The sequence below is a fragment of the Pristis pectinata genome, chromosome 4 (assembly GCF_009764475.1).
Source record: "Pristis pectinata isolate sPriPec2 chromosome 4, sPriPec2.1.pri, whole genome shotgun sequence".
Classification (NCBI taxonomy): Eukaryota; Metazoa; Chordata; class Chondrichthyes; order Rhinopristiformes; family Pristidae; genus Pristis; species Pristis pectinata.
The window spans coordinates 19,109,895-19,137,651 of NC_067408.1; the positions used below are offsets into that span (position 1 = coordinate 19,109,895).

A 27,757-nucleotide genomic window follows, 5' to 3' on the forward strand; every position below is an offset into this window, starting at 1 on the left:
GTACAATTCCTCTACACCTCCATTCCACACTGGAGTGATCTGAGGGCCCTCTGCTTCTCTCTTGAACAAAGACCCAACCAGTTTTCCTCCAACAATACTCATTGTCACATTGAACAACATATCCTTCAACTCCACTCACTTTCTCCAGAATAAAGATGTTGTTATATTATCTTAGATGGGCCCAAGCTTTGTTTGTCCTTTTGTCGGATATGTGGAACCGACCTTTTTTGGCTTACTCTGTCACCCTTCTCTCAATTTGCTCTCTAGTACTTGAAGGTTGTGTTGGTGCTGCTTCCTGCACTCATTACTTTTGCTGCCCTGCTCTCACCTTCATGTGGTCTATCCCTGTCTCAGTCTTGGGATGGATTAGCGACAATATCTTCCACAAGCTCAAAGGCTCCCATAGGCTGCAAGTGGTGGAGGCAGGTACTCTCATGGCATTTAAAAAGTATCTGAAAGAGCACTTAAATTGCCAAGCCATAGAAAGCCTTGGACCAAGTACCAGTAAATAGAATTAGTGTGGATGATACTTCATGGTTGGCGGGGACCTGATGGGCCAAATGGCTTGTTTCTGTGCTGTGTGATCCTGACTGCAGATACTGCCTGACTTGCTGAGTGTTACCAACATGTTCAGCTTTTATTTTAGATTTCCCACATCTGTAATTTTTTTGTTTGATTTTCATATATTTTCTGATGTCTGTTGATGTTCTCGCTGGAATTCAGTGATATATTTCAGTTGGCTAATATTGACTTGTGGCTTTGAGAGTAATGTTTCTGAAAAGAGATTTCAGATTTTAATGTCAAGAAATGAAGGGTGTTTGATCGGTCTTATGAGGACATTATGAGATTTAGTGACTGTTCCAACTACCTCCGAGAATCCTATTAATCACATTTTCCACCGATTCTTTTCTATGAGTGATTGGATAAGCAATCACATACTCTCTGGGGCTAATATTTCTATTACTGTTCATTAACGTTGATCATTAAAATGTATTTTATCTATTTCAATTAATTTTGAATAGCATGATATTATAACATTAGAATACAAAAGATGCTTGGAAGTTGTGCCATCTATTTAATATCTTTCCATTTTTTGAAAGGGGTATTATCAGTCCATTTTTTATATTTTTAGTTTTTTTTATTGTATTTTAAGTATATGCAAATTTCATGTTCTTAAATCATCCAGCTAAAAAAAAATTAAAAGTGTACATGGAGATTAAACGATGATAAATAGGATTTCAATGAGTTTAACATAATCTGCTACTCATTTTGAAATTTATCTTTTTCCCTTTTTTCTGGCAAAACTCAGTACCATTCAGTGAGCACAAGGTTAGGCAAACAGCCCAGTTTCCCGGGTTTAATTTATGCAGTTGTGTGTGTTTAAATTAGCCAGGTTGACTTTTCTTCCTTCTTTCTACCAGAGGAAATGACTTGATAACCTTGACAACAATCTGTATGTACAAAGATCTTTCACATAGTAAACCATCTGAACATGCTCCACAGGGACATTATCAAACAGAGTTTAACGCAGAGTAACATGAGATAATAAAGTGTTTAGTCAAAGAGAGAGGTTTTAAGGTGTGTTTGAAAGAAGGAAAAGAGGTATAGCTATGTAATGAAGGAATTCAGGAGCTTGGGGCTTAGGCAGCTGGGAACACAGTTGCCAATTGTGGAGTGATAAAATCAAAAGTCTTCAGGAGGCCAGGATGGAGGAGTGCAGATATCTCAAGAGTGTTGGAAGAAATAAAAGGAATGTTGTGGAGGAGTTTGCAAGCACAAATCAGAATTCTGGAGCCAATACAGATCAGCAGGCATGTGGGTGATTCTAACTTGGTGCAAAATACCTCAGTATTTTGCAAGACCTCAATTTTATGGTGGTTGGAATATGAGGAGTTGGTCAAGAGTATGATAATTTCACTTGCATGACTTGATTACCTTTAGTCTTGGAGTTCATTGGCACAGTGAGGACTTCTGAAGCAAAGTAGCTGAGACCGGGATGAGATAATCTCATGAAGGTAGAATTAGATGGCCTTAGTAAAGCTGTGGATCACATAATTTTAGAATGATAACAGTTGAGGAAGACATTCATTATCCTTATGATACCATCCCTATGTAAAGTGATTGGAAGATTATATTCTGTACTTTAGCCTCCCTCAGCAACTAGGATGCATTCCATCATGTGACTTATTTAAACATAAAGAGCCTTTTGGTAGCTCTATGCATATTTAGCCCATCCAGCATCTCACTACCACTTCTAGTGGCAGCCAGTATCATCATATTTGGTTAAAAACAGTTGCAAGATGTTCAGTTAGTACATTAGCCATGTTGCTTCCCTCCATGAAAATATCTCCATTTTTGTTCATACCTCTCTTCTTCCCAGCTGTTCACTATATTTATGCCTATAAGAGACTTTTACATTTCCTTTGTTATCTCCTGCTTATTCTCATATTCTCTCCTTGCCTTTTTCCACTTTCATGCCCCACCCTCTTTGTTTTCTATTCTATAAGCCCATAACTTTTGTGGAGGATATGTTCTAGAAATGGCTGGTATCCCAAAAACTGTGAATACCGTATTCACATATTGTACACCAAAATCAGTGTTCTTTGTGTTTGCTTGCAATGAGAAATACATGATGTTGAAATCAATTGGCTGGCTTGATAAAATTTTGTATTGGATTGAAAGGGGTAACGTAGGAATCTCAACTGACACTGATTAGATCCAGAATTAATCCTAAGAATTGCAATTAAAACATGTTGAACAGGGTTGAAAAGTTGCCACGTAGGGAGCTCTGGCTTTGCTTTCCCTCTCTTTGCCATTTTCACCTTCCTCTCACCACATGCAGTGGGATTGTACATAAATTGAGGATTATTATGTCATTGGAGTTTCATCTCAGTCAAATTTGACACCATGATTACTAACAATCTGTTCAACCTCATAAATTTTGCTGAGAGAGGAATATAGTTGGTGACTAGTGAGAGAATTTTGTGTATCGGAGCAAAGGCAACTGTTCACAAATTTGTTAATTTCTTATTTGTACATTTGAGCTAGCCAATGTGCTGAATGTATATTAATTTTCAATAATTTTGTGAATTGGTGTTAATAAGTGAGCTATAACTTATGCTTTTAAAATTTGTTCTTGGTGTAATTAAGTAATACATTGACCTCGTGCTAACACATTTTTTGCAGCAATTAACAGGATGGTATGCAAATTTACAGAGGATTTTCTTAATTTGCATTTCATGTATCTCACTTATTTGAAGCTGAGATTAAATTATTAGTGATTGGCAAAGATGAAAAGAGCAAAGAATAAGATGGCTCAGAGAAGTTACCAAAGAGCCTTTAACTGAAAATGGGTCCATGGATGGAAAATGAAGGCTTTGTTTCTAGAGACTGGAGGAAGCAAAAGTGCAAGGCCAAAGGAGAAAGCAGTGTATGACATTTGGAGACATGGGAAGCAAATCAGAACTTGATGGAATATTGGTATCTCACCCACACACTATTCATCTTTACCCCACTGCAGATACAGGAGTTTCATGTTCATGTGAAAATGATCTCGCATCCATGAGCCAATGCAGATCAATAGGCAAAGGCGTGATGGGTGAATAGAATTGTTTTGAGTTTAGATATGTATAGACTGTTGCTTGTGTATCCAATGCACGCAGACATTTTTGAGATTGTACTTGAACTGAGTCAAATTGTGATGGTGTAATCCGCGGAAGGAGACCACTGCTGTGGCTGAAGGTGGATGCAAATGGTTGAGCTTTGTCTTTGCACTCATGATAAGGTTACAGTCAGCTCTTCCTGTTAGATATTGAATTTTCCACAGGGATGGGACTGTTGTGCAGCTAATAGAGCTGCTGCCTACAGAGCCAGAGACCCAGGTTCAAACCCGACTTTGGGTATTGTCTGTGTAGAGTTTGCTCATTCTCGTTGCATAGGTTTCTTCTGAGTGCTTCAGTTTCTTCCCACATCCCAAAGATGTGGGGGTTGGTAGGTTCATTGGTGAATCTCATATGCCCCAAGTAGGTAAATGAATGGTAGAATCTGGGGGAAATTGATGAGAATGTGGGGAGAATAAAAATGGGTGATTGATGGTTGGCATAGACTCGATGGACTGAAGGGTTTATTTCCATGCTGTATCTCTTTATGACTTATTTGTACCTGGATATGGCAGCACTCGATTATTTTCTGAGTCTGCCAAGAGGGGATCCTAGCAAGCTATTGCACAACTTTCTTTCAGCCACAAGCTCAGGCTTAAAATGCCAGTCTACTGCTTCTTTAATATGTCCCGTGTGCTTGCTTCAAACACCCTTTTTGACTAGCAATTCCCATTACTCATCACTGCCAATGTTAAGAAATATTTGATGTCAGTGCTCAATTTCAGTTCATGAACTTGAACATACTTCTGTTATTTTGCTGCCTGTGTAATGGACTACATTATTTTGGATTTTACTTTGTAACTGGCAGTTGTTGGTCCTTCATGGCTCCCCTTAAACTCTTAATTTCACTCTGCCTTGAGGCTCAGTTGGCCTCCTTCTGCAATATCCAGAATTGCAAGTGGTGTTTAATTACTGCTCTCTGAAGATTAGTTTATTATTGATACCTCACAGTAAGAGCAATGTTAATTAATATTTCCTCAGTTGATAAATTGGTCCTCTGCCTAGTAACATCCCAGAAATAGCTGTTAGTCAGAAATTGGAAAGAAGGGGGAACTCAGGAAAATTATAATTTACCAGGGAAGTGGTGCTGAACAAATTGTTGACAAGTATCTGGACCCTGGTGGATTACAAGCTGGTGTCTTGAGAGAAGTGGTAAAGGCGATCCCCATGTTATGGTTGTTCAGGTAATAGAAATTTGCCCTCACAGAATTCACAAATCACTACCCAGAAATTTGAGATACAGAACTTATTCTTATTGAAGTTATGTGGGGACAAAGTAACTAAATAAACACAACATTTATTTTTTTTCAACTTGCATTTCTTAACATGTGCAGATGACATGGCTTTGTGTTACAGAAAACTGCGATATGGACAGTTTTCTAGGAACACAACACCCCATAACGTGGGGGGTCGCCTGTATTGAGGCAGTTGATGCATTGGTTTGAATTTTCCAAAATTCCCTTGATTCAGGGAAGGTTCCGTTATATTGGAAGCTGCTTTATTCAAAAAAAAGAGGGTAGAAAGAAAGCAGGAAACAAGAGGCCAGTTGACTTAATGTCATAGAGAAAATGTTGGAAGCTATTATTAAGCATGTGATAGCAAGGCAGTTAGAAAAAATTAAGGTAATCGGGGAAAGTCAACATGGCTTTATGACCAATTTATTAGAGTTTTTTGAAGAAGTAACATGCTGTGGATTGAGAGGAACGAGTGGATGTACTATACTTAGATTTTCAAAACCATTTGCCACTTCAAGTGTCATTATGGAATAAAAGCTTATGGTGCAGGAGGTAACGCATTTACATAAGTGGAAGATTAGCTGGCTAACAGGAAACAGAGTAGATATGCATGAGCCCGTTTCTGGTTGACAAGATGTTACGAGTGTTGTGCCACAGAGATCGGTGCTGGGGTGTCAACATTTTATACTTTAAAAATTACAAGACACTAAAGATATGGCTGCTAAGATTGCAGATAACACAAAGGCAGAAAAACTAAATTGTGAACAGGACATGGGAGGCTACAAAGGACAGAGGTAGATTAAGTAAATGGGCAAAGACTTGACAAATGGAATATAATGTGGGAAAAAGAGAAATTGTCCATTTAACATAGAACACTACAGCACAGTACTGGCCCTTCGGCCCACAATGTTGTGCTGACATTTTATCCTGCTCTAGGGTCTATCTAACCCTTCCCTCCCACATAGCTTCCCATTTCTCTATCATTCATGTGTCTATCTAAGGGTCTCTTAAATGTCCCTAATGTATCTGCCCCCACAACCTCTGCAGGCAGTGCATTCCATGCACCCACCACTCTGTGTGGGGGGGAGGGGGACTTAACCCTGACATCCCCCTTATACCTTCCTCCAACCACCTTAAAATTATTTCCCCTCATGTTAGCCATTGTCGCCCTGGGAAAGGGTCTCTGACTGTCCACTCGATCTATGCCATCTTATACACCTCTATCAAGTCACCTCTCATCCTCCTCCTCTCCAAAGAGAAGCCCTAGCTCACTCAACCTATCATCAGAAGACATGCTCTCCAATCCAGGCAGCATCCTGGTAAATTTCCTTTGCACCCTCTCTAAAGCTTCCACATCCTTCTTCTAATGAGGCGACCGGAACTGAACACAATACTCCAACTGTGATCTAACCAGAGTTCTGTAGAGCTGCAGCATCACCTCGCGGCTCTTGAACTCAATACCCCGACTAATGAAGGCCAACACTCCATATGCCTTCTTAATAACCTTATCAACCTGCGCGGCAACCTTGAGGGATCTATGGACGTGGACCCCAAGATCCCTCTGTTCCTCCACACTGCTAAGAGTCCTGCCATTAACCTTGTATTCTGCCTTTGAATTCAATCTCCTGAAGTGTATCACTTCACACTTATCCGAGTTGAACTCCATCTGCAACTTCTCAGCCCAGGTCTGCAATATCCTGTTGTAATCTACAGCACCCTTCTACACTATCCACTACACCACCAACCTTTGTATCATCAGCAAACTTATTAACCCACCCTTCCACATTCATATCCAAGTCATTTATAAAAATCATAAAAAGCAGGGGTCCTAGAACAGATTTCTGCAGAACACCACTGGTCACCGAGGCAGAAAAAGATAAAATAAGAGGGTATTATCTCAATGGTAAGAAATTGCAGAGCTCTGAGATGCTGAGGGTGTCCTAATCCATGATTCCCTGAAGGCTAGAATGCAAGTAGAGCAGTAATTTTGAAAGCTAACAGAATTTTAGCTTTTATTGCATGGAGGAATGAATGCAATAGTAGGGAACTTGTGCTTCTGTTATGTATGGTGTTGATGAGATTAATTCTAGAGCATTTTGTGTAGTGATGCTCTTATTTAAGGAAGAATGTAAATGTATGGGAAGCAGTTGAGAGAAGTTTTACTAGACTAACATCTAAAATGTGTGAACTGTCTTACAAGAAATATTAGATTCGTATCTGCTGGAGCTTTGAAGAAAGGAAGGCAACTTGATTGAAATTTTTGAAATCCTGAGGGTCCTTGACAGGGTGGATGTGGAAAGGATGCTTCCTCTTGAGGGAGAATCTGGAGGGGGCCAATGTCTTAAACAAAAACAGAAAATGATGGAAATAATCAGCAGATCAGACAGCATCTGTGGAAAGAAAAACAGAGTTAATGTTTTCTCTCAGAGGATCATGAGTCATTTGGATTTTTTCCTAAAAGGGCAATGGAAGCAGAATCTTTTGTAAGATAGGGGAAGATAGATTCTTGATAAGCAAGAGATTGAAAGGTTAAATGGGTTAGGCAGGAATGCAGAGATGGTTACAATCAGTTTAGCTCTGATCTTACAGAATGGCAGAGCAAGCTTGAAGGACTGAGTGACCTTCTCCAGCTCCTAGTTCATATGTTCAAAAATAATAAAAGCCAAGTTTGGAAAGCCATTTAAATGAGGCAGTTGTGTAGTTTACCCCTGAAGAGCACTCCACCGATAGAGCAACCGCGAACGAGAGTGTGCACTAAGTGTATTTTGTGAATACATTTATCACACATAACCCACGCAATATCAGTTGATGCTACTCTTTCCTCTGAGTCAAAAGATTGTAAGTTCAAATCCTGCTGCAGAGTCTGAGGTGCTTGGATGAGTTGTTAAATGGTAATTGTGTAGAATGATGGCTTTTGCTAAAATTCCGCATAGGTACATTAACAGGAAGGAAATGCTATGCAGAAGAATACAATATATATAAATGCTGCATATGGAGTATTTAGAGCAACAACAATGTGTTTTTTGTATCACACTCTTAGCTTTGCAGAACATGCCAAAGTTCTTCACGAAAGCGTCCTTAAACAAGATTTGAAACTGGAACAGATTAAAAGACATTCAGACTAATGAGTTAGGTTGAAAGAAGAATCTTAAAAAGTGGAAAGAGTTTTGCAGGTCTGGGGAGAGAATTAATTAACCTTGTCAGCATGGATGCCAGTGGTGAAGAAATTAAACTTGGGCATGATCGAGAGGCATAGATACCTAGATGAAAATCTATGTGAAATTCTTTAATGGTGTTTCAAAAATGTTTCATGGGTATCAGAAAAAGTGAACCTTTGCAGAAGAATTGGGATGGACAATATTTTACTACCTCAAAATTCATACACGCTCTAACTCCTCAAATAGCATTATGCTTTACCTCTTGCAAGTACGTAAAGTACATTTGCATTATATTAGTCATTTTGTCAAGCTAGATAATAGTGTTCCTATAATGGGCTTTTTGATTGCTCTGAAGTATGGCAATCTCCTGTTCAGTGGCATATATCAAATTTGTACTTGGGAAGAGAATTGCAAAGTTTAACACCTTGACAGCTGAAGGCGTGGTTGCCAGTGGTGAAGAGATTGAATTCAAGAACAATTAATAAACAAATATTCTCCCTTAACAGCTTCTTGTTTCGTTCAACCATACCTACAATTTTCTTCATTTTGTTTCTTAGTATTTTTCTTGCAGGGTTAGGAAAAAGACTTGAAAAATAAGGCACTTTTACATTCCAGTACATTGTTTGATTCCGTGACCATCAATATACTAGAAAGAAGACAGCTTAATTAATTTTATAGAGTCCCTATTGTTATCAGAAATGCTGCAAGATGCAGCCAAGCTCATTAAATTCTGTGGTGCTTTTAAGGTCACCAGGTGATGATGAGTTTGAATGGTCCATTTATATTTGTTTTAATTCTTCTGCAAAATCAGCAATAAAACTGTGTTTAAAAAAAACATTGAGTGTATCCTTATTTAACCTCCCTACTTTTGTATACGAATCCCCACACAATGAACTATAATATTGGTAGATTTCCTAATTCTGTACCTGCATACTAGCCTTTTATCAGTCATGCATGAGGACAACCAGATCCCTTTCCATTTCAGAGCTCTGCAATCTCTCTCAAGATAAAAAACTAATTAAATCAATAATTCCATTCCCCACTTGTTTTAAAACCTTGGGATTATATTCCTCAGGATCGGGAGACTTGTCAACCCACAACTCCAATTTGGTCAGTATTACCTTCCTGGTGATTGTAATTTCCTTGTTCATCCCTTTAACTCCTGATTTACATTTATTTCTGGGATGTTATTTGTATCTTCTACACTGAAGACTGATGCAAAGCACCTATTTAATTTATCTGCCATCTCCTTGTTTTTTAATTATTATTTCCCCAGACTCACTTTATATGGGACCCTCACTTTGTTGTTTTAAGTAGCTGTGCAAACTGTTACTATTGTATTTTAACATTTCTAGTAAGTTTTATTTTGTACTCTAATTTTACATCCTTTTTAATTTTTTAGTCTCTTTTTGCTGTTTTTAATGTTGTATTCAATCTTCTGACTGGCCACCTGATTTTGTACTTGGATTTTCTTTAACCATCTGGTTTTTCCTTAAGTTTGATATTTTCAAACTTCTAAAAAAATCAGACAGTGGGTCTTCTGCTTGGATTTTTTCTTTCTGGTTGGTATTTATCTATTTTGTCTTTTCTGAAAGATTTCCTTAAATATCTGGCACTGCATCCTGATTGATTGATGCTTTAACCCTGTTTACCAGTTGATTTTAGCAAGCTAAGTCATCGACAGAGACCTCCTCAATCACCTCCTCCCACTGGCTGAGGAACTGCTTCCCGAATTGCTGTGTGGATTCCTTCCATCCAGAGACACAGTGGATATAATCTTCAGAGTGAGACGATTCCAAAAAAATTATGGCCTTTCCTTAATTGGTTTTTCCAGTTTATGAATGGATTAAATTTATTTAACGTACTTCTCTGACAAATTCATATTTGTCTCTTCCTTTTTACTCTGTCCTACCATGTGGTTACTATTGGGACTCTGTTTACCATTCCCGAAAATGATTTCATGATGCTGTTTTCCTTACCTCCACCTAAGTTGCTTCTACATCCTGGTTTCCTGAACTTGTGTCATCCCTCTGTTGACCATCATAAATTAACAAAGCCATTCTTCTAGCCTGGTTACTGTCCTTCCTAAATGTTGCGAAACATTCAGTATTCAGGTGTCATTTTGCAGCCATATCTCTAAAATGACTGTCAGATCATTTCTATTTATATTTGCACTCTCAGTTCATTTTTGTTTCAAAGGCTAAGTGCGTTCAGATGCAAAGCCTTTAGTTTTGCCCTATTATTAGTTTTGTAATCTCTTTTCTATTAATCTACTCTTAGATTTCTACTTTCTGTCACAAAAGGTTTGTCATTTCCCATATTAATACCTTTATAGCCTGAAAAGATTGTCTTCTGAAGAAAAGTTGAGTAGGTTGGGCATATATTCTATGGAGTTGAATAGAATGAAAGGTGATCTTGAAGCATACAAGATTCTGAGAGGATTTGGCAATGTAGATGCTGCAAAGATGTTTCCCTCATAGAGGAATCTAAAAGTAGAGGATATTGTTTCATAAAAAGGGGTTATCCATTAGAGATGATGAGGAAGTGGAGTTTCTTCTCTGAGGGTTATGATTCTTTGGAAATCTCTATTCCAGAGAGCTGAGGAGGCTGAATTATTGAATAAATTGAAGGGAACAATGGACATGTTTTTGGTCTTTAGGAGAGTAATCAGTTATGGGCGCAGTCAGGAAAGTGGACCTGAGGCCAATATCAGATTAGACATGATAGAGGTATACAAAATATTACGAGGAGTAGATAGAGTGGACAGCCAGCGCCTCTTTTCCAGGGCACCAGTGCTCCATACAAGAGGGCATGGTTTTAAGGTAGTGGGTGGGAAGTTCAAGGGAGATGTTAGAAGGAGGTTTTTCACCCAGAGAGTGGTTGGTGCATGGAATGCATTGCCTGGGGTGGTGATGGAGGCTGATACGTTGGTCAAGTTCAAGAGATTGTTAGATAAGCATATGGAGGAATTTAAAATAGAAGGATATATGGGAGGAAGGGGTTAGATAGTCTTAGGTGTGGTTTGAAGGTCGGCACAACATGGTGGGCCGAAGGGCCTGTATTGTGCTGTATTGTTCTATGGTTCTATAATCTTATTCAATGGCAGAGCAGGCTCGAGGAGCCATATGACCTACTCTTGTGCATATTTTATGTGTTCACAATATATAGTGCACGAGGTTCAAGATAACATTCTGTGTGGAATTAGCCTTGCACCTTTAATATGCTGAAGATCCTTTCCTTTATGTACTCCACTTGGTGTCAAACATGAGAAGGAAAATAGCTTTGAATGCATTGCAGGGGAAGTTACTGGGAAGAGAGAATTGGCTGAGGAGTGGGCAAAAGCAAGATGATAGTTGTGTTGGGGATTTGAAGTTTGGGCCAGAATTGATTGCTGGGAGAATGGTGGTGTTCAGGTTTGGTGGAGTGTTGTGCCTGGGGAAGGCTGTTGTGGGGATACCCATGTCAGAGCTGTTGGGCAAGGCAAATTTCTGAAGTAGGTTCCTAGCACTGGATTCCACAGCCTATGACCTTCTAGGCAGACTGTGATCTACTCAGGCTGCAACATGCTCAGATGGAAAATGAGAATCTGTTCCTCAACATTGTTCAGGACCTTATTATCATCATGCAGGAGGCTATGATGCACCTTTCCAGAATCAATACGAATTCTCCAACTTCTGATAATTAGCTTTCTCTATCTATGATCAGAATTGGCCATTTTTGCTGTTAGTCATCCCTCAGTGTTATTGGCTCTTTTTTTTCCCTCATTCTCCATTAGCACACCCTGACCTGCTATTTGCAACACATCACTTCTTTGTCACCCTCCAACTGCCCCATGAACAACACCATAGCAACCCTGGCTGCAACTATTGCAGATATTCCCTTTGTTTTATACACTCCCACCCCACCTTCTATGCACCTTTAAAGCTTACCTCTCTCTTTTATAATTTTGATGAAAGGTCTCTGTTCAGAAAAGTTAACTCTGTTTCTCTTTCCACAGATGCCACCTGACCTGCTGAGTGTTGCCTGCATTTTCTAGTTATGTTACAGATTTCCAGCATCTGCAGTTTTTCTGGTTTTCATTAAATGTTCTGCTGCTTTATAGAATTTCAAGGCCTTTCTTTTTCAAACTGTGCTGTAGCATCAGAAACGGGGCAATCAGTTTTGCTTGGATAGTGAACTTTTATGGTCCCACTATCCACACCAGTATTTGAGAATGAAACCAGTAGGATTTTGAATTTACTGTGTTGTATCTCAGTCACCCATTGTTTACTGTACATCATATGTAACATGTATGTGTTGTCACCTCATGTACCTTTTAATAGAACTACAGTCAGACTTATTTGCTCTATCTTGTAACTATTGGTGGATAGCTGATTAAAACGTTTTTGAGGTGTGTATGAAGTTCTGGAAATGTCCTGATGAGGAAGTGAAGGATTAAGAATTGCAACCATACCTATAACTGGTAAACAAAATATATATCTATGCATTTATATTTCTCTAGCAAGGGCTAGCAAGCTGCTGGCCCACTAGTTAAGTTGGAATGTTAAGTATGTTAACTGCCTTTGTTTCGGGTAACGGACCATTCCGATTTGTCAGACGGTGGCGATACTGAGTGTAATTAACATCGAGGTGCAGGCTTGGTCTAAACAATGAAGGGTGATACCTGCCTTTGAATGCCTTGATTATAACTCAATTATACTAAGACAAGAGATGTGATAGCTGTCTCGGGATCTCTATAGATTGACCGAAACTCGCGGCGCCGTTTGCATGGGATGTGCGTGACAATTCCTGTATAAATGTCCGTCTGCCCTTTGTGCGGGGAGAACTCGGGAAGCGACTCTCAGTGAGTGCTGAAGAGAATTCTCCTAGCGGTGCACTGCTAATAAAGGTATTTGTTCGAATCAACCTCATGGCACTGTGTTATTTACAGCGGACAGAAGGGGAAAATTAATTTCGGGATGACACTGAACTTGGAATCTCCAGTACTTGTGTCAGTGATGATATAGGCAATTGTTTAATTCATCAGAGAAGTAGTACGTACCAGTCCATTAGTTTGATTTCATGCTATTTAAGCAATTTTTAATTTGCTTTGGCTCAGTAATAGGTGAAGTGTATTTCTTGAGTATCTTTTTTTCCCACTGCTGCTTGACTGTTAGATAATGTTGGCAATACTCAAAACAGCTATGAACTTTGCTTAATTATGTTCCCCCATAAATGTTTGTTATCGATACAATAATATAATTTTTTCTGTTTGAAATCAACAACTCAGGTAGTAAGCATGATTCTGCCTTTTGCAGACAACTGAAATGTTTCTTGCCAAAATAATGAACAGCGCTATCAGTTATTATGACCATGATACGTTGCTCTGGTGGTCCTTGACAGCATGCTTTCCAAAGCTTGTATTCTGTCCAGCACCTCTTTGTTAACTGTCTTTGTGCTACTGCCCTCATTGGCCTTATTTTAACCCACATTTTTACCATTTGGTTGTAGCAAGATGTAGCTACGCTTTTTCTCCCAACCACACATCACTTTTTGGAGTTTTCCAAAAAAATCCATATTTTTCTTTCCTCTTTCTTGTGTATCTACAGCCCATAGGTGACATCACCTGCAAAGGGTGAACATCCATATTAACATGTTTCTATCAGATCTACCACTTCACTTCACGTGATCCTCATGTTGTAAATACACCTGCATGCTATTAAAAATCCAGTCTAGGACAAACTCCTTTTTCCAGCTGGAAGTTACAAAAGCCCAAGTCAATATTTGATTCAATTTCTAAATTTTGTCTCCAATTCTATCCCTTTCACTGGCTGCTCTCTGGTTGCTAACCAAATTGCTATCTCGTTATCAAAATATCCATTGTAATCTTCTTCAACATAAAGCAGCTTCTTCCACGTGTAACGTAGCCCAACATCTCAGCACTATAAAAATTCCAAAAGCTCCACACTTTGTCCTTAGGAATCCGATTTTAAACTCACTTTGACCAAACTTCTAGATTCTTAATAGTCCCATTTTGCCTATGTGAAACATGTTTTTCTTTGTGATGGAAGTGATATAAATAAATATTTTTAAGTTGTCCTTGGATTTTCTTGGTGCTATACAACATTAAAATAGATATTTGACACAGACTTCAGTGATGCGTGTTATTAATTAATTAATAGTTACTGAGAATAAGAGACTGACTTTTTTATTATTTGTTCTCTAGATGGACCAAACCCCTTTCATTTGGTGATTGTGTAGGAGATGAGTTACCATTGGGCTGGGAAGAAGCATTTGATGCACAAGTTGGAGTTTATTACATTGATCACAATACACGTAAGCATTCTAGTTATGGAATTATATTACTACACTTCTAAGGGAATATTGAGAGCAAGTTAATGGAATGCATTTAAGGTAGGTTTCCCATGACATTTTGAGGACCCAATCAGAGAATTGGCTGCTTTGGAAATTGTTGTGTAATGAGAAAGGATTAATTGACAATCTCACACTAAAGAATCCTCTAGTGATGAGTGATCATACTATGATTAATTATCATATTCAGCCTTAGTGTAGCAAAGTTAAATTTGTAAGAAATTAGAGTCTTGAATTTACATAAAGGCAATTATATAGGTATGAACGATGCTTTGGTACATTGAGAAATTAGATTAATAGAGATGATGATAAATAAGGAGAGGCAGACATATAAAGAAATATTTCACAATTCTCAACAGTTATAAAAGTCAGTTGGCCCAGCATTAATTATTGGAATAATGATGCAATCCTACAACTCATAATTAAGTGATAGCAGAACATTTAGAAAGGCATAACATGATTAGGTACAGACAGTATGCTTTTGTGAAAGAGAAATTGTGTTTAACAAATTTATTAGAATTTGGGGATGTAACTATCAAGTAAGTAAATGGAAGTTGACGGGCTTGGTATGTTTGGTTTTCCAAAAGGCATTCAGTAAGGTCTCATGTAAAATATACTGTGCAAGTGAGAGGCTTATGGGATTTGTTTGTTAGCAGGTAGAAAAGGGGATCATTTTCCAGTGGGATGGCTCAGGGATCAATACTCGGGCCTCATGTTTACCACCTCTCTCATTGTCAGAGCAAGGAACAAAATGTAATGTATCTAACTTCATTGACATTGCAAATATAGGTGGGAAAGCAAGTTGTGAGGTAGATACAGAAGGTCTTAAAAGGATAGGGTAGAAACACAGTGCTATTTAATTGGTGTGAGTGTACTAACTGTTGATGTTCAGAGAGATCTTGGTGTCACAGGTGGGACCAAGGTGTCATAAGGTGGCATAGTTGCATAGCTAGTAGGGCTGCTGTCTCACAGGTTCAGTGACTCAGGTTCAACCCTGATCTCTGGACAGCACTGTCTGTGTGGACCTTGCACACACTATCTGTGACTGTGTGGGTTTTCCTGAGAGTTCTTGTTTCCTCCCACATCCCAAAGTCTTGCTGGTTAGTAGGCTAATTGACCAGTGTAAATTGCTCCTGGTATGTAGAACCTGGGATGAATTGATGGAAATGTGGGGAGAATGGGTTATAGGTAAAATCAGTGGGGCAGGGGGGTTGCACTGTGAGCCAGCATAGAATTGATGGGCTAAAGTGGCCTCCTTTTATGTTGTAAGGAAATATGGAAACGCAAAGTTAGCATGCTTAAGTAATTAAGCTAAATTGGATATTGAGCTGTTTTTCAAGGGGATTATGGAACAAAAGTAAGGGTTTGGTGAGGCACACAGATTTGGCCTCTTTTAGGGAGTGATTTATTTGGTGGTTGTACAGTGCCGTTTGACTAAACTAATTCCTGGAATGAGGGAGTTGTGCGATGAAGAAAGATCAAGCAGAGTGAACTTGTACTCTTGAATTTAAAAACAAATGAGGAGAGGTGATCTCATTGAAACACAAGATTCTGAAGGGACAGAATAGAAGCTCCTGAGGATGTTTTATAGTGAAAGTGGAACAAGAGGGAATAGTCTCACAACAAGAAATCAATCACTTAACTTTGAGATGAGGTGGAGTTTCTGCTCTGAGTGTTCTGAATCTTAGTAATTTTGCATTAGGAAGATGTAGATGTTGAGTCTTTGAGGCACAGATATTGTTTTGAACTACAGGAGAATCGAAGGTTATAGGGGTTGGGCAGGACAGAAGAGGTAAGATCAAAGATTATTAGAGCAGATGCAAGGGGTTATGTGGACTATTACTGCTCTTGTTTCTTATTTTCCAACTGTTTTAGAAATCATGAATCCACAGTTCCATTATTTTGCAGCTTTTGGTGTGAATAAATGTGTAAATTAGTTTTGTGTTCCAAGTTCAAGTCCCACAACAAATTATGGATAATTGAACTTCTGTTACTTCGTGAAACCTTGTACATGTTCCACATTTCCTTAATTTTTAAAAAATGTGAATTTTAACATAATGTCATGGTTTATTGCCTTTCAGAGACAACGCAGGTGGAAGATCCTCGGGCTCAATGGCGAAGAGAACAGGAACGCATGTTGAAGGACTATCTGGTAGTAGCTCAGGATGCACTAACTGCACAGAAGGAAATCTACCTAGTGAAGCAACAGAGATTAGAATTGGCTCAACATGAATACAAACAGCTGTATGATGTTTGGAAAGATAAATCTAGTTCCCAGACCAGCTGTGAGTACTGTTCTCAGTCCAGCTGTTTTGTGTCTACATACAGAAATATTTGATTTTTTTTAATATAATGTTACATTAGTGTAGTGCTTCTTCCACTGATCCACATGCACAGATTCTATAATGAAGCTCAGGGTGGAACTGGGTGTTTCCAGTCTTTTTGATCTTGGATTTGTGTTTTTCCCCTATTGGCGAAAGAGTTCCCTGGTCCTTGCTATTTGGATTACCACTTTGGGCATAATCTGTTGTGGGGAGCAGACCAATTTCGAATGTAGATTCACTAGAATTAACCTTTGCTTTGAGCCTGGAATCCCCTGGGAGCATGCACTTGCCATTTCCTTACTGTCTAGGTCTGCACTTGCCTTCCAGTGGCAGCTTTATCTCCGAAGTTGGCTCTAACCTGATTTGGTTTGGGCTTTCAGGTTGTAAATCCTGTAGAAATTTATGACTGCTATTAAAACATGCCCAGGCTGAACCAGCCATCAAAGTTTAATTTTTAGTGAATGCCCCTGACATTGGTGAACATTCAAAAAGTATGAGAAGTTATTTTTTAATAAAATGAACAATTAAATACTTTTAAGTTAACTTTAATCAAAGTAATGCAGATAATCTGAAACATGCCTTTTCACTTCTACAATCTCTGAACCTTCTGAGTCAGAAACTGACTTTGGTGCTACAATCCTTCCTGTGACTTAGGCTTTAGTCTTGCAACACTTGGGAGTGGAGATTTGTTGAATGATATGGTATACATAAAGATATTAAACGAAAGAATTGAGCAAAACACTCCTCTTGTAATCAGTATTTAGCAAATGGAATGGCCTCTGTCGAGATGCCAATAATCTTTTAAAACTTGCCTTTTCCTTTCCAAATTGGACCTGCGCCAAGTCCAATTTGGAGGTGTACCAAAATTCCTGACAGCTATGTGGGGAATTGTTGACAATTCCATGTGGAACTACAAATATTTCGTTGAAAATTAGGGCTGGTGGATTTTTTTGTCAAGTAAGGCTCTGCAATCTGGAAAGATTTTCTAAAAAGTGGTAGATTGGCAATTTCTTCTACCTTGAGTTTCGAGGAGGATTACAGTGATTAACTTTTAACCCGCATATATCTTTACCTTTTTATTCTGCTGTTAAAAGCCAAAATGCTTGATTGAATATTTTTGTGTTTTTTTTTCCAGTATTCTCGGGCTCTTCATCTAGTACTAAATATGATCCAGACATTCTCAAAGCAGAAATTTCAACAACCAAATCTAGGGTAAGATCAAAAGTAATTCTTTAAATTGTAATGATCAGTTTATGTGGAGCCAATACACTGGCTGTACTCGGTACTAGTTTAGAGCTATGGAGATTCATATTCTTGAACCTCTGGTCTTGAAACAAACATTCTGTAGCTTTATGGACAAGGCAAACAACTGATTTAGCCATTCACTATCAGATCTGGTGAGGTCACATACATCTATCAGGCTCAGTTCATGTCTGTAAAAATTACTGTTTTAGTTCCAGAACATCACAGGACATTGTCCAAGTCCAAACCATCTTCAGCCGCTTTATCAATGAACTTCCTCCCATCATAAATTCAGGACTGGGGATGTTTGCTGCTGATTCTACAATGTTCAGTTATATATGTGGCTCCTCAGCAGTAAGATCGTGGCTGATCTTTTATCTTACCACTTTTCAGCACTAACTCCATATCTCTTGATTTTCTTAACATCTAAATATAAATCTCTTCTATATTTTTACTCAGTGAATGATCTTGCACAGCCCTCTTGGATAGAGAATTCAAAACATTCACTACCCTTTAGGTCAATAAATTTCTGCTCATCTTTGTCCTGAATGGCTAACAACCTATTTTGAGACTGATCCCTGGTTCTAGGCACCACAGCCAAGAGAGAGATTAATTTCATATCTACCCTGTTAAGCTCCTTAATGGTTTTGTCTGTTTCAATGAGATCTCCTGGGCATGGGCCCAGTTCACTGAATTCATCCTTCTGTACCAAAACAGTCATCACAGGAATCAATATGATAAATCTTTGATGCTTTCCTTCTACTGCAATTATATCTATTCTTATATATGGAGACCAGAGCTGTACGGAATATTCCAGATGCAATCTCACCTGGGCTGTTCGTAATTGCAGCAAGGTGTGTCTGTACTCTTGTCCTTAAAGGGGATGATCTCACATTTTTTCCACATTTATATTGCACTCACCATATCCTCACCAATTCACTTGGCATGTCTCTTTTCCCATGAAGCCTCTGTGTATCCTCTGTAGAATCCATCCTCCCCCATTTCCTCCTCCTCCACCCCCCACCCCCCAGATGCTGCTCGACCCACTGAGTTCCTCCAGCAGATTGTTCAGTGCTCCAGATTCCAGTATCTGCAGTCTCGTCTCCCACATAGCTTTGTATCATTAGCAAACTTAGATCCAGTACACTTGATCCCCTGACAATTATGAAGTTGAGAATTATGAAATATTTCTTTAAATATCTGTCTCTCCTTATTTATCATCATCTCTATTAATCTAATTTCTCAGTGTACCAACTCATTGTGCATACCCATATAATTGCCATTATTTAAATTCAAGATTCTAATTTCTGACATTTAACTTTGCCACTTTTGAGGATCCTTTAGTGTGAGATTATCAATTAATCCTTTCTCATTACACAATTATTGTGAACAGCCAGGGCACTAGCACTGATCACTGTGGCAACCCACTGGTCAGAGTCTACCAACCCGAAAATGACCAATTTATTCCTACTGTTTTTTGTCCATTCGCCAATCATTAATGCACACCATTGCATTACCTCCAATACCATGCAGTCTCATTTTAATCTCATGTGCCATATTATCAAAGGCTTTCTGGAAGTCCAAGTACACCATCTCATCTGGTTTGCCCTCATCTATTCTGTGAGTTATGACCTTGGGAAAACTCCTGATTTGTCAAGCTTATGCTGGAGATAGAATTTAAACGTGGATGTACCTGTTCATTGCAGAATCAAAACATTTAAGATTACAATACTTTTACCAAGAATTTAGAATGCTTTTGCAATTGACTTTTGTGTGCCGAAGTGGCTAAGTATTAGCATTACAGATGCGCAAAAAAACAGATATGTGACTTAGCAAAAATAGCCCAGAATCAATATATTATTTTTTTTCACAATAGGTGAAAAAACTGAAGAGCGAACTAACTCATATGAGGCATGAACTACAGTATAAAGAGCAAGGATTTGAAACTCTCAAAGCGTGAGTATAAAATTTTAAGACCTTTTTATTTTGAAAAACTAAATTCCTCATTATAGACTTATAGACTATAAAAAAGAAACAAAAATGACTTTTACCCTGAACACAGAACCATTCCATATCAAAGCAAGAAGTAATGGTAACAGTGTTTCTATTGCTGATGTTGGTAAGGCTGCAAATTTTTTGCAATTTTTGGGTAGAAAATACTTCAAAAAGAATGCAATGTAGATTCGTTATGCTGAGAAAATTAATTCACCATGGAGAGATGAAAGAAAAAGAAATGGGTTATTATTTTTATTCTTTAAGTAAAGAAGGTATTTAAAACAATGACCAAAATCATGAGGGATTAACTAACGAGAGATTATCAACATGCTAGTGAATTAGTAATAGAGTTCAAACTCAGGATTAGAGTTAAATAAATAAAAGGAGAAATTATAGTTCATTTACACAAAATATTCTCAAGATGCAGATTACTTTACCATGTGTTCATATTCTGTGGCTTTTGAATATTTTGTGAACAGTTAATATGGATTTGGTTGAATTTTTCGAGATGGTAACAAGATGAACTCAGTGCAATGTCCCTTCATTTTTGTTGCACACAACAATGTTGTAGACTTAACTGTATGGGCCACAAATAAGCAGATAAAGAAGAAAGCTGTAGATTGCAGGAAGATAACAAAGGATTGGTTGGATTGCGAAAGAAAAAGTAGAAAATCGAAGTCAAGTATGGGAAACAAGGCTGAATAAATGGTAGAATACTGCAAATGGATGCCCACTGGTCCCTGAAAGTAGCAAGGCAGGTAGATAAATCAGGTAAGATGGCTAACAAGACACTTTCCTGAAGGCCATTATAAAATATTATAAAATATTGGTTAGGCATGACACATACAGTTCTGGTTACCGCATTACAGAAACACCTGGAAACATAGAGATGATATTTATAAATATGTCAGAGTCATACAGCATTACAGCACCGATACAGGCCTTTTGGCCCAACGAGTCCATGCTGACCATGGTGCCCATCCATCGAGTCCTAATTTCCTGCATTCGGCCCATATCCCTCTAAGTCCCTCTAAGCCCCTCCCCTGCACATACCTATCCAAGAGCTTCTTAAATGATACTATTCTAACCTGCCTCAGGTACTTCCTTTGGCAGGTCGTTCCATATTCTCACCACCCTCTGGGTGAAAAATTTGCCCCTCAAGTCCCTTTTAAATCTTTCCTCTCTCACCCTAAATCTATGCACCATAGTTTTGGACTCCCCTACCCTGGAGAAAAGACTGCTACCATCCACTTCATCTATGCCACACATGACTTTATAAACTTCTATAAGATCACCCCTCATTCTCCTGCACTCCAAGGAGTGAAGACCTAGTCTGGCCAACCTCTCCATGTAATTCAGACCCTCTAGTCCTGGCAACGTCCTCCTAAATCTTTTCTGCACTCTTTACAGTTTAACCAAGTCTTTACTACAACAAGGTGACCAAAACTGTACACAGTACTCCAAGTGTGGCCTTACCAACAGCTTGTACAACCGCCACCTAATGTCTCAACTCCTATACTCAGTGCCCTGACTGATGAAGGCCAGCAGGCTAAATGCCTTTTTCACCACCCTGTCTACCTGTGATGCCACTTTCAACAAACTATGCACTTGGATTCCTTCTGTTCCATTACACTCCCTAGTGCCCTATCGTTCATAGTACAAGTCCTTCACTGGTTTGACTTTCTAAAATGCATCACCTCACACGTATCTATATTGAAATCCATTTGCCACTCCTCAGCTCACTTCCCTAACTGATCAAGATCCCCCCTGTAATCTACGATAACCTTCACTATCAACAACAGCTCCTAATTTTGTGTCATCCGCAAGTGATCAAGCCTCATGCATTCACATCCAAATTATTTATATAAATAACACGTAACAAGGGTCCCAACACCGACCCCTGTGGCATACCACTAGTCACTGGCCTCCATTTCAAGAAACAACCTTCTGCTTCCTACCTCCGAGCCAATTTTGAATCCACCTAACTATCTCTCCCTGGATTCCATGGGACCTAACCTTCCAGGCCAGTTTACCGTGCGGGACCTTGTCGAAGTCCAGATAGACACCATCCACTGCCCTACCCTCATCTACCTTATTAGTTACCTCTTCAAAAGAAACTCTGACAAGGCTCATCAAGCGTGACTTTCCACACACACAAACCCATGCTGTCTCCTCCTAATCAGACTCTGTCAATCCAAATACTGGTACATCCTGTCCCTCCAGAATTCCCTCCAGTAATTTCCCTACTACTGACATCAGGCTGATCGGCCTGTAGTTCCCTGGCTTGTCTTTGCTACCTTTCTTAAACAACAGGACATTAGCCACCTACCAAACCTCAGGAACTTCACCATTTGCTAATGATGAAGCAAATCTCTCCGCAAGGGCCTCCGCAATTTCTTCTCTAGCCTCCCACAAAGTCCTAGGATGCACTCGGTCAGGCCTTGGGGATTTATCCACTGTAAGGCTGCAAATACCTCCTCCCTGGTAGTATGAATGTTCTCCAAAACATCTCCAAACGTATTGCTAAAGCTAAAGAAGTTTCATTCTGAAGTTGGGCTTGTTTCTGAAAAATGACAAATTAATATAGGCCTGGTTAGGATGACTAGTAAAGACAAGTTCTCGAAGCAGAGAAGTGAATAACACGTGCCGTAGATTTAAGGTAATAGGTGGCAGGATTATGAATGGTGGAGGCAGAAACCTTCATCATATTAATTAAGAATCTGCATGAGCCCATAATATGTCTTAATATTCAAGGCCTTGAATGTGAATGGCTCTTTCTCAGTTAGCATGGATGCAATGGGCAGAATTGCCACCTCGTGGTATAAATTTCTAAGATTTTATGATACCTTCTGACCGATGATCTTGTTTAGACTTGTAGATAAGTGCCTCTGGAATGTGTCCTGAATTTTGATTAGCAGTAGCTTTGTTGGTAACAAAATACGAGGAAACTTAAAGCAAGTTCCTTTGTCTTGTCATCTCTGCTTCTTTGCATACACTTTTGTTTCCTGTTTTAGTAACTGCATATTATGTTTGTGCTGTTGGAAAGCTTTTTGTTCTTGTTCATGGCATTTTGTTTGTTTGGACTGAAAGGTGCATGCTACAACTACTGAAAGATGATTGCCTAGAAATTAGATCACGTGTCACCTTTTATTGCATGTCACACAATCCAGCTTCGGTGCAGAATAACAGAAATTGTGAACAGAACATGAATCAAGAAGTACATGATATCCATTGCAGATTCCACCATACATCTACCGCATAACGCATGCAAGGCTCCAAATGTGCTCAGAAACACTTAGTGATATACAATGCATAGCTTGTGGCTATTTTTGGGATCTCCAAGCACGTTGGAGTGACCTGCACCATTTGCATTTGAGGCCTATTTCTGCTACTATATTCACCCCATTTTCCCCCCTCCTGCACTGACAATTTTGGTTCTTTGACTAATGATGAATCCCCAACTCACTACCATTCTGATCCAAACAACCATGGCAGCCAACCCTCACCTCGAGGCTTCCTCTCTGGGACCTGACCACACCTCCCTCCCTATGACTCCCTTACTTTTGGCCCCACCATACCCGGTCATGGTCCATATCCTACCTAATTGCATTTGCATGTTCTGAAGAAAAAGCCTTATCTTGTGTAAGGCCATTTCAGTATTACTGTAGAATTTCTAAGCAGAGTATCCATGCCCAAAATGGTTACTGCCTGCTGTGCTGCAATCATTTAACATGCTGAGGAAATTTGGATACCAGAGAAAAAGTAACAAAACCCTTTTATGAAATAAATTATTACTTTCTATCACTGCTTGTATGTACTTTATTGTGTGCAGGGAATAGATTATGGGGCATTTTATGTTTGATTTATTATTACTGATAATGGATGTTAATGTTGCAAAGGGAGATAAAGACTCTTAATAACTGTTATCGCTACTGAAGTTAGAGAAGGTGAACAGAGGTCTGGCAAAGCATGCTAATCTTTGTAGTATTTGTTTCTCAGGAAAAGGGAGATATGTGAATAATTCTACCCCAACAAAAATGAATGAAGATAACACTACTTTTTCGTTGTTGTATGGATGTAGTTTGTATGATGAAGATTGGCTTTACTAGAATGAAAAAAATATATCTATCTAGAAATTGAATGTCACCTGTTTGGTTGATTAAACTGTTAATGTATGGAAGACCTATAAACATCTGTTTAACGCTCACTCAGTGTACACGAGGCCAAGGCATTGTGTGCAACTAACGTGTCTTATGGCCTCAAATGCCATTCCTTTGCAGGATGCACCATTTGAAGGATAGGGGAGAGTTAGGGATCTGAAGAGGTGACCAAGCATAGAAGAATGGACCTTGAGGAATGGGAAGGATGGACGTTGGCCCAGTGTTTGGAAGGGTGAATGTCAAGTGACGATTGGACAGAGGGTCAGGGTGGCAGGTTGACAGTAGGATCTGGTGAGCATCGGCTGTCTGAGATTGGGGGAGGTTGGCTAATCAATTGCATGAGAAGATCAGGTCAGCAAATCTATGGTTGGGTTGGTATGTCTGTACCCATGGGCTGGGTGAAGGTGATGGCTAGATTGTGAGTTGAAAATGAGTGGGTTGTGGTTTAGGCAGGGAGATCCAAATAAGTACAGAAAGGGGATATGTCAGAGGTGGGCTGAAAGTACCAAACTCCTTGGCTGGGACCTACTTGGGACAGACACTGAGGACTAGGAAGGAGATTTGCAGACTTTGTGTAACATTTTATTTATTTCTGAAATGTGGCTGTCATTGGCATGGCCACCTTTTATTGCACATCTCTAATTGCCCTTGAGAAGTTGGCAGTGAGCTGACATCTTGAAATGCTGCCATCCTGATGAGTGTACTCACAGTGGTATTGGGTAGTTTATTTAGATCCCATATTGAAAAAGGAATGCTAATATAAGTTAAGAAGGTGTGTATCTTGGAAGGGAATGTTGGCGTAGCTTTTCCATGCATTGGCTGCCTTTGTCCTTTGGCATTAGATATTGTGAGTATGGGAAGTGTAGCAAGTCCCTAAACTTCCTTTCTCTTCAATTTCCCATTGAAATTGAATCACATAATGTATTCTGGTGCTGTGAATTCTGGTTTCTAGGCAACCATGTTATTTTGTGACTGTGGGATATTTCCTTTACTTGAACTCCAATGCACTAATTAACTGAATGGAAAATGGCATAATATATATGTAATTATCAAGAGAAACTATTGATGTTACTGTGTTAATCAATGAATTGGAAGCAGGTAAGTGCTTGCATCTAGACACAATCAGAAAAATCAATTTACTCAAAGCAGAATCCATTTAAAAAGCACATTTTCAGACTGCAGCAACTTCTTCCTATAAAATCAGGGTAATATCTCCAGAAAAATACATTGACTGGAGGAGAATTAGATGCAAATTATTTCTATTAATTCAATTTCATTCACTTTTAGTAATTCACAGGAGAATTCCCCAATAAGCCTCACTCTGAATAGCAACAGCATTGTCACTATATTTATATAATTATGCATTTGCACAGTAAAACTTGGATATTGTAAGCTTGCTATAATTTATCCTGCTTAGCAAGCTCTGCTGTAGTGTTATTTTGCCAGTAGATCATGCAAGCAGTGAGGTATTAATCTTCTGGATATTAACTAAACATCCAAGATAGATAGTAGAATTTACTATTTACGTGTAAGTGAATTTTTAACGGTGGTGATGGTTCGAAATTTAGCCAAATAATCTCTGGAACTGAAAATTTTACCTGTATTTGTGGGTTCTTATTTCTATTGTTTGAGCTTGGAAAGGAAAGAATTTTTTACTTCCCCTTTCTATTTCATTTTTCAAATTGCATTATTTTAGTTTTTTGTGAAATGCTATTGAATTGTATGTTCTAACTTGCTTTCTCTAGATTAGACTGTATATCATAGTGAGAATTCTTCAATCTGTTTGGTGGCAGAGACCTGCTATGGTTTGCCCTTCTCACAAGTTCCTTTTCTAGAATGCCAGGTGTTGTACTGCTTCATATTACCTGAAATTGCTCTTCAATAATGCACAGAATACAAACAATTCAATATTTCATAAACTAACTACAATATTATATTTGTGAGTTAAGCTATTAACTATTGGATTTCTATGGCCTACTTAAATAAATGTTTACATTGGCATTATCGTATTACATTTCTATAATATACAATCTAATCTTAACAGAAGAAAAATATATATAAAGCATTACTGTGCTTTCTCCTTTGTTGAAGAGGACATTGCACTGAGTACAAAAGTATTTTGAAGTTTACTTAATACATTATCTAAAAACTACCCTTGAAAATGTTTTACATTTCACTTACTTTTACTATAAAAATAAACTTGCTGTGCTCAGAGATATTGGATAACTATTGCATTTTCAATTGTGGAGTGTTAAGTGTATTTTTAATTCTAGAATTGACCTAAAGATGTCAGGGACTCGGGGAGGATACAAACTTGATGAAGCAAAGGCGATTGTGAATGAAATGAAAACCATCAAAAAGGCTATTAACTCAGGAGAGAAGGAAAAAAGAGACCTCATTCAGGTAGAGTGCAAATGACTTCAGCCAAGTATTTCAACCACTCACCATTCTGGAAAATGTAATATAAATTATGAAATCTTCCCAATTTGGGGGTTGGTTTTGGATCAGGTAGTTTTAAGTAACAAACGTTAATTAAATTTTTGATCCTAAAGAAGACTTTCCTGGAAGACTTTCTCTCAGGGTAAAGGATGGATTGAAACCTGTTTTGAATTCTTTTAAAATCTAGTCCCCATTGCACACCAGCTATGATACTGACTTCACAGAGGAAGGTCTTGATCCAAGAGCAACAAGTCCAAGATAATTTGAGGGCAGACTGCTGCATGGACATGTCATATGTATGTGGCTACGGGTGCTTGCATGGACAGATGGGGGCACATTTACAGACACAAACGCACATGATCCTGCCACTGTGAGCAGGTTGTGGCTTCCCGCTGCTCTGGATGGAACACTAGGTTTCTGTCTCCCACGAAGTCTTTAAACCTACAGGACCCTTTTCCTGCATTGTCTGTTAGCTTGCTGCATGGAGGACAGCTTCATAGGATGAGTATAATAAATAAGTACTGGATTGTAAGCCTGAATATTATAGAATAATTATTTTAGGACTTTGAGATGCTTTAGTAGTGTCAAGTCCTAATTTTTGGAGTATAGTAGCTTTCTTTCCCATTCACTGTTAGATATGTGGAAAAATGCAAGGCTGCTCACTTTTGTAAAACAATATAGGGATTTGGCAGGAACTTGGATTTGAGGTCAGTGATCATCTTTGCCTTTTTGAGTGACAGAACAGTCTTGGAGGGGTGCAGTGTATCGTCTACTTATAGTCTATATTTTATTTTCTTACATAAATGCAAATTGTACAAGTAAAACCCAGAACTATAGGATGATAAGATTAAAAAAATTAAAATTACTGCTTGTCATTTTAATTGAGATAGAACCTATTTCAGCCCCATACATTTGTGCAAAGTGTTTTTTCTTTAATTCTTTTGTTTTTTGTTTTTAGAGTCTGGCCAGATTGAGAGAGAGTTTCCGACTTCAAACAGAGTTTCAGTCTGATCTCTGGAACAGTAGTTCCTCATCAGTAAATTCAAAGCAATCTGTTAGCCGGCATTGTTCAGATGCTGGGTCCCAGACAGATATTTCAGGAGATGTGAGTATAAATTCTGATGTTTCATTTGAATAACAATGATAATCAATGCAAACCCTCTGAGTGTGGTTTTTTTCCCCACATATTTGAGG

General features: G+C 38.7%; 1 protein-coding gene across 1 annotated transcript in view; it reads left to right on the plus strand.

Annotated features, from left to right (window-relative positions):
• LOC127569546 (protein KIBRA-like) overlaps window positions 1–27,757 on the plus strand; it is an 82,794-nt gene that overhangs the window by 11,783 nt on the left and 43,254 nt on the right. The window contains exons 2-7 of the mRNA XM_052014296.1: window positions 14,258–14,367; window positions 16,485–16,688; window positions 17,863–17,939; window positions 19,846–19,925; window positions 26,398–26,527; window positions 27,522–27,668. Of these exons, the coding sequence (XP_051870256.1) occupies window positions 14,258–14,367; window positions 16,485–16,688; window positions 17,863–17,939; window positions 19,846–19,925; window positions 26,398–26,527; window positions 27,522–27,668 (748 nt within the window). The remainder of the gene's footprint in view (window positions 1–14,257; window positions 14,368–16,484; window positions 16,689–17,862; window positions 17,940–19,845; window positions 19,926–26,397; window positions 26,528–27,521; window positions 27,669–27,757) is intronic.